The sequence below is a fragment of the Hemiscyllium ocellatum genome, unplaced genomic scaffold (assembly GCF_020745735.1).
Source record: "Hemiscyllium ocellatum isolate sHemOce1 unplaced genomic scaffold, sHemOce1.pat.X.cur. scaffold_860_pat_ctg1, whole genome shotgun sequence".
Lineage (NCBI taxonomy): Eukaryota > Metazoa > Chordata > Chondrichthyes > Orectolobiformes > Hemiscylliidae > Hemiscyllium > Hemiscyllium ocellatum.
Window position 1 is genome coordinate 143276 of NW_026869274.1, and position 11426 is coordinate 154701.

The window sequence follows — 11426 nt, forward strand, 5'->3', positions numbered from 1 at the left end:
GTAAGAGAGAGAGAGAGGGAGGGATGGAGACGAGAGAGAGAGAGAGGGAGGGGGCGAGAGATAAAGCGAGGGGGTGACAGAGAGCATGGGGATGGGCAAGAGAGATTGGGGGTGAGAGCGAGGGAGAAGGGCTGTCGATACAGAGAGAGAGGGGTGAGTGAGAGAGAGAGGGAGAGAGAGTGAGGGGGGCAAGAGAGGGGCAGGGTGCGGGAGAGAGTATGTGGTGGGTAAGAGAGATAGGGGTGAGAGCGAGGGAGAAGGGCTGTTGAGACAGAGAGTGAGGGGGGGAGAGAGAGTGAGGGGGCCAGAGAGAGAGAGGAAAGGGGTGAGAGAGAGACAGAGGGGACGAGATAGTGAGTGTGGGGGTTGAGAGAGAGGGAGGGCACGAGAGAGGGAGGGGGTAAAAGAGATAGGGGTGTTGAGAGAGAGGGGCGGGGTGATACAGAGTAAGGGGGAGGGGGAGAGAGAGAGGGAGGGGGCGAGAGATAAAGCTAGGGGGTGAGAGAGAGCATGGGGATGGGCAAGAGAGATGGGGGTGAGAGCGAGGGAGAGGGGCTGTCGAGAGAGAGAGTGAGGGGGTGAGAGAGAGGGAGGGAGAGGGCGAGAGAGAGAGGGGGAGAGAGAAAGAGGGGGATGTGAGAAAGAGTGAGAGAGGGAGGGGGACGAGAGAGGCAGGGGCGTGAGAGAGAGGGAGCGGGATCAGAGTGAGAGGGAGGGGGCGAGAGAGAGAGAGTGAGGGTGCCAGAGAGAGAGAGGGAAGGGGTGAGAGAGAGACAGAGGGGACGAGATAGTGAGTGTGGGGTGGTGAGAGAGGGGGGAGAGAGAGAGAGGGAGGGCACGAGAGAGGGAGAGAGGGAGGGGGTAAGAGAGATAGGGGTGTTGAGAGAGGGGGGGCGGGGTGATACAGAGTAAGGGGGAGGGGGAGAGAGAGGGAGGGATATTTCTCCCTCAATACCTCAGAAAGTGCTCCGAGTACATCAGAAAGTGCTCCCACAATACTTCAGAAGGTGCTCCCACAATACCTCAGAAAATGCACCCTCAATATCTCAGATAGTTCTCCCTCAATCTCTCAGAATGTGGTCCCTCAGTACATCAGAAAGTGCTCCCTCAATCCTTCAGAAAGTGATCCGCAATAGCTCAGAAATTGCTCCCTCAATATTTCAGATAGTTCCCCCACTATACCTCAGATGATGCTCCCTCAATTCCGCAGATAGTGCTCCCTCAGTACATCAGAAAGAGTTCCCACAGTGCTACCCTACATACCTCAGATATTTCTCACTCAATACCTCAGATATTTCTCACTCAATACCTCAGATATTTCTCACTCAATACCTCAGATATTTCTCACTCAATACCTCAGAACGTGCTCCCTCCGTTCCTCAGAACGTGCTCCCTCCGTTCCTCAGAACGTGCTCCCTCCGTTCCTCATAAGATGCCCTCTCAATACCTCAGAAAGTGCTGCCTCAGTTCCTCAGAAAATGCTCCCTCAATACCTCAGAAAGTGATCCCTCAATACCTCAATGTGCTCCCTCAGTACCACGGATCGTACTCCATCAATACCTCAAATACTTCTCCCTCATTACCTCAGAAAGTGCCCCTCAATACCTCAGACACTGCTCCCTCAGTACCTTAGAAAGTGCCCCCTCAGTACATCAGAAAGTACTCCCACAGTACCTCAGATAGTGCTCCCTCAAAACCTCAGATAGTGCTCCCTCAGTACATCAGAAAGTGATCCCTCAGTACATCAGAAAGTGTTCCCACAGTAACTCAGAGTTCACCCTCAATATCTCAGAATGTGCTCCCTCATTACCACAGATCGTACTCCCTCAATACCTGAGAAATTGCCCCATCAGCACCTCAGAAAGTGCTCCCTCAATTCCTCAGATAGTTCTGCCTCTGTACCTCAGACAGTGCTCCGTCAGCACCTCAGAAAGTGCTCCCTCAGTACATCAGAAAGTGCTCCCTCAGTACCTCAGAAAATGTACCCTCAATATCTCAGATAGTTCACCCTCAATACCTCAAAGTGCTCACTCAATATTTCAGATAGTTCTCCCACTAAACCTCAGATGATGCTCCCTCAGTACATCAGAAAGAGCTCCCACAATACATCAAATAGTGCTCCCTCAATACCTCAGATAGTTCTCCCTCAGTACCTCAGAAAATGCACCCTTAATACCTCAAATAGTGCTCCCTCAACACCTTAGATAGTGCTCCCTCAGTACCTCAGAAGATGCTCTCTCAATACCTCAGAAAATGCTGCCTCAGTTCCTCAAAGTGCTCCCTCCATTCCTCAGATAGTGCTCCCTCCATTCCTCAGATAGTGCTCCCTCAATATTTCAGATAGTTCTCCCACTATACCTCAGATGATGCTCCCTCAATTCCGCAGATAGTGCTACATCAGTACATCAGAAAGAGCACCCACAATACATCAGGAAGTGCTAACCTCAATACCTCAGATAGTGCTCCCTCAGTACCTCTGAAAGTGTTCCCTCAGTACCTCTAAAAGTGTTCCCTCAGTACCTCAGATAGTTCACCCTCAATACCTCAGAATGTGCTCCCTCAGTACCACAGACCGTACTCCCTCAATACCTCAGATAGTTCTACCTCAATACCTCAAATAGTTCACCCTCAATACCTCAGAAAGTGCTCCCTCAATCCCTCAGAAACTGCCTCCTCAATACCTCAGATGCCTTTCCCTCAGTACCTCAAATAGTTCTCCCTCAATACCTCAAATAGTTCACCCTCAATACCTCACAAAGTGATCCCTCAGTACCTCAGATAGTTCTTCCACAATACCTCAGAAAGTGCTCCCTCAATAGCTCAGAAAGTGATCCCTCAGTACCTCACATAGTTCTCCCTCAGTAACTCAGATCATGCTCCCTCAGTACCTCAGGTAGTTCTCCCTCAATTCCTCAAAAATGCTGCCTCAGTACCTCAGAAAGTGCTCCCTCAATACCTCAGAAAGTGCTCCCTCAATACCTCAGAAAGTACAACTCAATACCTCAGAAATGGCCTATCAATACCTCAGACACTGCTTCCTCAAAATGTGCTCCCTCCGTAACTCAGAAAGTGCTCCCTCAGTACATCAGAAAGAGCTACCACAGTACCTCAGATAATGCTCCCTGAATACCAGAGAAAGTGCTCCCTCAGTACCTCAAAATGTGCTCCCACAATACCTCAGATAGTGATCCCGCAGTACTTCAGAAAGTGGTTGCTCAATACCTCAGAAAGTGTCCCCTCAGTACCTCAGACAGTGCTCCTCAATACCTCAGACAGTGCTCCTCAATACCTCAGACAGTGCTCCCTCAATACCTCAGACAGTGCTCCCTCAATACCTCAGACAGTGCTCCCTCAGTACCTCAGTACATCTGAAATTGCTCCCTCAGTACCTCAGTAAGTGCACCCTCAGTACCTTAAAAAGCGCTCTCTTAATACCTCAGATAGTCCTACCTCAATACCTCATAAAGTGCTCTCTCGGTACTTCAGATAGTGCTCCCTCAATACCTCAGAAGTGCTCCCTCAATATGTCAGAAAGTGCTCACTCAGTATCTCAGAAATTGTTCCCTCAGTACCTCAGAAAGTGCTCTCTCAGCACCTCAGAAAGTTCTCCTCAACACCTCAGATGGTTCTCCCTCTGTACCTCAGATAGTTCTCCATCAATACCTCAAATAATTCTCCCTCAGTACCTCAGTAAGTGCTCCCTCAGTACCCCAGAATGTGCTCCCTCAGTACCCCAGAAAGTGCTCGCTCAATACCTCAGATAATGCTCCCTCAATTCCCCAGATATTTCTCCCTCAATACCTCAGAAAGTGCGACCTCAATTCCTCAGTACATCTGAAATTGCTCCCTCAGTACCTCAGAAAATGACCCCTCAGTACCTCAAAAAGTGCTCTGTTAATGCCTCAGACAGTGCTACCTCAATACCTCATAAAGTGCTCTCTTGGTACTCCAGATTGTGGTCCCTCAATATCTCAGAAAGTGCTCACTCTCTATCTCAGAAAGTGTTCCATCAGTACCTCAGAAAGTGCTCTCTCAGCACCTCAGAAAGTGCTCCCACAGTACCCCAGAAACTGCCTCCTCAATACCTCAGATAGTTCTCCCTCAGTACCTCAGAAAGTGCTCCCTTAGAACCTCAGAAAGTGGTCCCTGAATACCTCAGAAAGTACCACCTCAATACCTGACAGCGCTCCCTCTATACCTCAAATAGTTCTCCCTCAGTGCCTCAGATTGTACTCCCTCAATACCTCAGAAAACGCTCCCTCAATACCTCAGAAAGTGCTCCCTGAATACCAGAGAAAGTGCTCCCTCAGTACCTCAAAACATGCTCCCACAATACCTCAGATAGTGATCCCGCAGTACTTCAGAAAGTGCTCCCTCAATACCTCAGAAAGTGCTACCTCAATTGCTCAGTACATCTGAAATTGCTCCCTCAGTACCTCAGTAAGTGCTCCCTCAGTACCTTAAAAAGCGCTTTCTTAATACCTCAGATAGTCCTACCTCAATACCTCAAAGTGCTCTCTCGGTACTTCAGATAGTGCTCTCTCAGCACCTCAGAAAGTGCTCCCACAGTACGCCAGAAACTGCCTCGTCAATACCTCAGATAGTTCTCCCTCAGTACCTCACAAAGTGCTCCCTTTAACCTCAGAAAGTGTTCCCCGAATGCCTCAGAAAGTACCACCTCAAAACCTGACAGCGCTCCCTCTGTACCTCAAATAGTTCTCCCTCAGTCCCTCAGATTGTACTCCCTCAATACCTCAGAAAGCGCTCCCTCAATAAGTGTTCCCTCAGTACATCAGAATAGCTCCCACAATACATCAGAAAGCGCTCCCTCAATACCTCAGAAAGTTTTCCCTCAGTACCTCAGAAACTGTTCCCTCAGAAAGTGCAACCTCAATTCCTCAGTACATCTGAAATTGCTCCCTCAGTCCCTCAGTAAGTGCACCCTCAGGACCTCAAAAAGTGCTCTCTTAATACCTCAGACAGTGCCACCTCATAAAGTGCTCTCTTGGTACTTCAGATAGTGCTCCCTCAATATCTCAAAAAGTGCTCACACAGTACCTCAGAAACTGCCTTCTCATTACCTCAGATGGCTCTCGCACACTACCTCAGGTAGATCTCCCTCAATACCTTGAATAGTTCTCCCTCAGTACCTCACAAATTGCTCCCTTAGTACCTCAGATAGATTTCCCTCAATACCTCAAATCCTTCTCCATCAGTACCTCAGAAAGTGCTCCCTCAATTCCTCAGATAGTTCTCCCTCAGTACCTCAGAAAGTGCTCCCACAATACCTCAGAAGGTGCCCCCTCAATACCTCAGACAATGCTCCCCCAGTACCTCAAAGTGCTCCCTCAGTACATCAGATAGTTCTCCCTCTCTACCTCAAATACTTCTCCCTCAGTACCTCAGAAAGTGCTTCTTTAATACCTCAGTACATCTGAAATTGCTCCCTCAGTACCTCAAAGTGCTCTCTCGGAACAACAGATAGTGCTCCCTCACTACCTCAGACAGAGCTCCCTCAATATCTAAGAAAGTGCTCTCTCATAACCTCAAACTGCACCCACAATACCTCAGATAGTGTTCCCTCAATACCTCAGACATTGCTCCCTCAGTACCACAAGAAGTGAACCCTCCTTCCTCAGAAAGTGAACCCTCCTGCCTCAGAAAGTGAACCCTCAGTTCCTCAGGAAGTGATTCCTCAATTCCTCGGTACCTCAGACAGCGCCCCCTCGGTACCTCAGACAGCGCCCCCTCGGTACCTCAGATAGTGCTCCCTCAGTACATCAGATAGTGCTCCCTCAGTACATCAGATAGTGCTCCCTCAGTACATCAGATTGTTCTCCCTTAATACCTCAGATAGTTCCTCGTCAATACCTCTTACAGTGCTCCCTCAATACGTCTGAAAGTGCTCCCTCAATACCTCAGAAAGTGCTGCCTTAGTACCTCCGATAGTGCTCCATCAATATCTCAGAAAATGCTCCCACAGTATCTCAGACAGTGCTCCCTCAATGCCTCAGAAATTGCTCCCTCAATATCTCAGAAAGTGCTCCGTTAGTACCTCACAATGTGCTCCATCAATACCTCAGATGGTTCTCCCTCAGTACCGCAGATGGTTTTCCCTCAATACCTCAAATAGTTCTCCCTCAGTACCTCAGATAGTTCTCCCTCAATACCTCAAAGTGATCGCTCAATATCTCAGATAGTGCTTCCTCAATACCTCAGACAGTGCTCCCCCAATAACCTCAGAAAGCGCACTCTCAGTACCTCAGAAAATGCTTCCTCACTACCTCAGAAAGTGCTCCCGCAATACCTCTGATAGTGTTCCCTCAATACCTCAGAGTTCTCCCTCAGTTACTCAGAAAGTACTCCCTCAATACCTCAGAAAGTGCCCCAACAACACCTCAGACACTGCTCCATCAGTACCTCAAAAAGTGCTCCCTCAATACCTCAGAATATGCTCCCTGAATACCAGAGAAAGTGCTCCCTCAGTACCTCAGACACTGCTCTCTCAGTACCTCAGAAATGCTCCCTCGAAACCTCAGAAAGTGCTTTCTCAACACCTCAGATGGTTCTCCCTCAGTACCTCAGATAGTTCTCCATCAATCCCTCAAAGTGCTCCCCCAATCCCTCAGAAAGTGCTCCCTCAATCCCTCAGAAACTGCCTCCTCAATACCTCAGAAAGTGCCTCCTCAATACCTCAGATGCCTCTCCCTCAGTACCTCAGGTAGTTCTCCCTCAATACCTCAAATAGTTCACCCTCAGTACCTCAGAAAGTGCTTCTTCAATTCCTCAGTACATCTGAAATTGCTCCCTCAGTACCTCAAAGTGCTCTCTCGGAACAACAGATAGTGCTCCCTCACTACCTCAGACAGAGCTCCCTCAATATCTAAGAAAGTGCTCTCTCATAACCACAGACAGTGCTCCCCCAATAACCTCAGAAACTGCACCCACAATACCTCAGATAGTGTTCCCTCAATACCTCAGACACTGCTCCCTCAGTACCACAAGAAGTGAACCCTCCTTCCTCAGAAAGTGCTCCCTCAGTACATCAAAATGTGCTCCCACAATACCTTAGATAGTGATCCCTCAGTACCTCAGAAAGTGCTCGCTCAATACATCAGATGGTTCTCCCTCAGTACCTCAGAATGTGCTCCCTCAGTACCCCAGAATGTGCTCCCTCAGTTCCTCAGAAAGTGCTCCCTCAACACCACAGATAATGCTCCCTCAATTCCCCAGATAGCTCTCCCTCAGTACCTCAGAAAGTGCTCCCTCAATCCCTCAGAAAGTGCTCCCTCAATCCCTCAGAAAGTGCTCCCTCAATCCCTCAGAAAGTGCCTCCTCAATACCTCAGATGCCTCTCCCTCAGTACCTCAGGTAGTTCTCCCTCAATACCTCAAATAGTTCACCCTCAGTACCTCACAAAGTGATCCCTCAGTACCTCAGATAGCTCTCTTTCAGTACCTCAGATAGTGCTCCGTGAATACCTCAGAATGTGCCACCTCAATATCTCAGACATTGCTCCCTCAGCACCTCATAACGTGCTCCCTCAGTACATCAGATAGTTCTTCCTCAATACCTCAGAAAGTGCTCCCTCAATACCTCAGAGATTGCTCCTTCAATATCTCAGATAGTTCACCCGCAATACCTCAGAAAGTGCTAACTCAATACCTCAGATAGTGCTCCCGCAGTACCTCAGATAGTGCTCCCTCAATTCCTCAAAATGATGCCTCAGTACCTCAGAAAGTGCTCCCTCATAACCTCAGAGAGTGCTCTCTCAATACCTCAGACATTACTCCCTCAGTTACTCAGAAAGTGCTCCCTCAATACCTCAGAATGTGCTCCCTCAGTACCTCAGAAAGTGCAACTCAATACCTCAGAAATGGCCTATCAATACCTCAGACACTGCTTCCTCAATACCTCAAAATGTGCTCCCTCCGTAACTCAGAAAGTGCTCCCTCAGTACATCAGAAAGAGCTACCACAGTACCTCAGATAATGCTCCCTGAATGCCAGAGAAAGTGCTCTCTCAGTACATCAGAAAGTGCTCCCTCAATACATCAGAGAATGCTCCTTCAATATCTCAGATAGTTCCCCCGCAATACCTCAGAAAGTGCTAACTCAATATCTCAGGTAGTGCTCCCGCAATACCTCAGAAAGTGCTCCCTCAGTACCTCAAAGTGTTCCCTCAGTAACTCAGATCATGCTCCCTCAATTCCTCAGATAGTGTTCCCTCAATACCTCAAAAATGCTGCTCAGTTCCTCAGAAAGTGCTCCCTCATAACCTCAGAGCGCTCTCTCAGTACCTTAGAAAGTGCTTCCTCACTACCTTAGAAAGTGCTTCCTCACTGCCTCAGAAAGTACTCCCTCAATACCTCAGAAAGTGCCCACTCAATACCTCAGAAAGTGCCCACTCAATACCTCAGAAAGTGCCCAGTCAATACTTCAGACACTGCTCCCTCAGTATCTCACAAAGTGCTCCCTCCATACCTCAGAAAGTGCTCCCTCAGTACATCAGAAATAGCTCCCACAGTACCTCAGATAATGCTCCCTGAATACCAGAGAAAGTGCTCCCTCAGTACCACAAAAGGTGCTCCCACAATACCTCAGATAGTGATCCCGCAGTACTTCAGAAAGTGCTCGCTCAATACCACAGAAAGTGTCCCCTCAGTACCTCAGACAGTGCTCTCTCAGTACCTCAGAAGTACTCCCTCAAATCCTCAGAAAGTGTTCCCTCAGTACTGCATAAAATTCTCCCTCAATACCTCAGATGGTTCTCCCTCTACCTCTGATAGTTCTCCCTCAGTACCTCAGAAAGTGCTCCCTCAATACCTCAGGTAGTTCTCCCTCAGTACCTCAGAAAGTGCCCCCCAATACCACAGACAGTGCTCCCTCAGTACCTCAGAAAGTGCTCTCTCAATACCTCAGAAAATGCTCCCTCAGTACCCAGAAAGTGCTCCATCAACACCACAGATAATGCTCCCTCAATTCCCCAGATAGTTCTCCCTCAGTATCTCAGAAAGTGCTCCCTCAATACCTCAGATAATGCTCCCTCATTATCTCAGAAAGTGCTCTTTCAATATCTAAGGAAGTGCTCCCAAAATATCTCAGAAATTGCTCCCTCAATCCCTCAGAAACTGCTCCCTCAATCCCTCAGAAAGTGCTCCCTCAGTACCCCAGAAACTGCCTCCTCAATACCTCAGATGGCTCTCCCTCAGTACCTCAGGTAGTTCTCCATCAGTACCTCACAAAGTGCTCCCTCAATACCTCAGATTCTTCTCCCACAGCACCTCAGATAGTGCTCCCTCAATCTCTCAGAATGTGCTCACTCAGTACCTCAGATAATGCTCCCTCATTACCTCAGAAAGTGCTCCCACAGTATCTCAGACAGTGCTCCCTCAATCCCTCAGAAGGTGCTCCCTCAGTACCCCAGAAACTGCCTCCTCAATACCTCAGATGGCTCTCCCTCAGTACCTCAGATGGCTCTCCCTCAGTACCTCAGATGGCTCTCCCTCAGTACCTCAGATGGCTCTCCCTCAGTACCTCAAATAGTTATCCCTCAGTACCTCAGAAAGTGCTCCCTCAATACCCCAGAAACTGCCTCCTCAATACCTCAGATGGCTCTCCCTCAGTACCTCAGATGGCTCTCCCTCAGTACCTCAAATAGTTCTCCCTCATTACCTCAAATAGTTATCCCTCAGTACCTCAGAAAGTGCTCCCTCAATACCTGAGAAAGTGTCCCCTCAATACCTCAGACAGTGCTCCCTCAATACCCCAGAAACTGCCTCAACATCAGACAGTGCTCCCTCAGCACCTCCGACAGTGCTCCCTCAGCACCTCAGACAGTGCTCCCTGAATACTTCAAAATGTGCCACCTCAATTACTCAGACAGTGATCCCTCAGCACCTCATAAAGTGCTCCCTCAGTACATCAGATAGTTCTCCCTCAATACCTCAGAAAAGGCTCCCTCAATATCTCAGAAAATGCTCCTACAATATCTCAGATAGTTCACCCTCAATACCTCAGAAAGTGCTCACTCAATATCTCAGGTAGTGCTCCCTCAATACTTCAGAAAGTGTTCCCTTAGTACCTCAGATAGTACTCCCTCAGTACCTCACATAGTTCTCCCTCAGTAACTCAGATGATGCTCCCTCAATTCCTCAGATAGTGCTCCCTCAATATCACAAAGTGCTCCCTCAGTACCTCAGAAAGTGCACCCTCAGTACATCAGATAGTTCACCCTCAATACCTCAGAAAGTGTTCCCTCAATATCTCAGGTAGTGCTCCCTCAGTACCTCAGATAGTGCTCCCTCAGTACCTCACATAGTTCTCCCTCAATGCCTCAAAAAGTGCTCCCTCTGTACCTCAGAAAGTGTTCCCTCAGTACATCAGAAAGTGCTCCCACAGTACCTCAGAAAATGCTCCCTGAATACCAGAGAAAGTGCTCCCTCTGTACCTCACAAGGTGCTCCCACAATACCTCAGAGAGTGATCCCTCAGTACCTCAGAAAGTGCTCCCTCAACACCACAAATAATGCTCCCTCAATTCCCCAGATAGTTCTCCCTCAGTACCTCACAAAGTGCTTCCTCAATTGCTCAGTACAAATGAAAGTGCTCCCTCAGTACCTCCGAAAGTGCCCCCTCAGTATCTCAAAAGGTACTCCCTTCATACCTCTGACAGTGCTACTTCAATACCTCAAAGTGCTCTCTCGGTACCACAGATAGTGCTCCCTCAATACCTCAGAAAGTGCTTCCTCAATATCTCAGAAAGTGCTCACTCAGTACCTCAAGAAATGCGCCCTTACTACCTCATAAAGTGCTCCCTCAATACCTCAGATAATGCTCCCTCATTGCCTCAGAAAGTGCTCTTTCAATATCTAAGAAAGTGCTCCCTCAATCCCTCAGAAAGTGCTCTTTCAGTACCCCAGAAACTGCCTCCTCAATACCTCAGATGCCTCTCCCTCAGTACCTCAGGTAGTTCTCCCTCAATACCTCACAAAGTGCTCCCTCAATACCTCAGATTCTTCTCCTTCATTGCCTCAGAAAGTGCTCTTTCAATATCTAAGAAAGTGCTCCCTCAGTACCTCAGATGCCGCCCCCTCAGTACCTCAGATGCCGCCCCCTCAGTACCTCAGAAGCCGCCCCCTCAGTACCTCAGAAGCTGCCCCCTCAGTACCTCAGAAGCTGCCCCCTCAGTACCTCAGAAGCTGCCCCCTCAGTACCTCAGAAGCTGCCCCCTCAGTACCTCAGAAAGCGCCCCCTCAGTACCTCAGAAAGCGCCCCCTCAGTACCTCAGAAAATACCCCCCCAATATATAAGAAAGCACCACTTTATTGTGTTTAACCCCCAATGCCCCTCAGACAGTAGCTCCACAAAACATTCGCACCCTCAACACTTCAGGGCTCAGCCCAGCTCCCCCCTCAGACTGTGTTCA

The 11426-nt window shown here is 48.7% G+C and overlaps 1 protein-coding gene across 1 annotated transcript in view; it reads right to left on the reverse strand.

Moving 5' to 3' along the window:
* The window catches only part of LOC132814586 (treponemal membrane protein B-like), a gene marked incomplete at its 3' end in the record, with an annotated part of 97851 nt that extends 86824 nt beyond the window's left edge, over positions 1-11027 (reverse strand). Inside the window, exon 1 of the mRNA XM_060823525.1 lies at positions 11008-11027. Within this exon, the coding sequence (XP_060679508.1) occupies positions 11008-11027 (20 nt within the window). The remainder of the gene's footprint in view (positions 1-11007) is intronic.
* Positions 11028-11426: the final 399 nt, after the last annotated feature.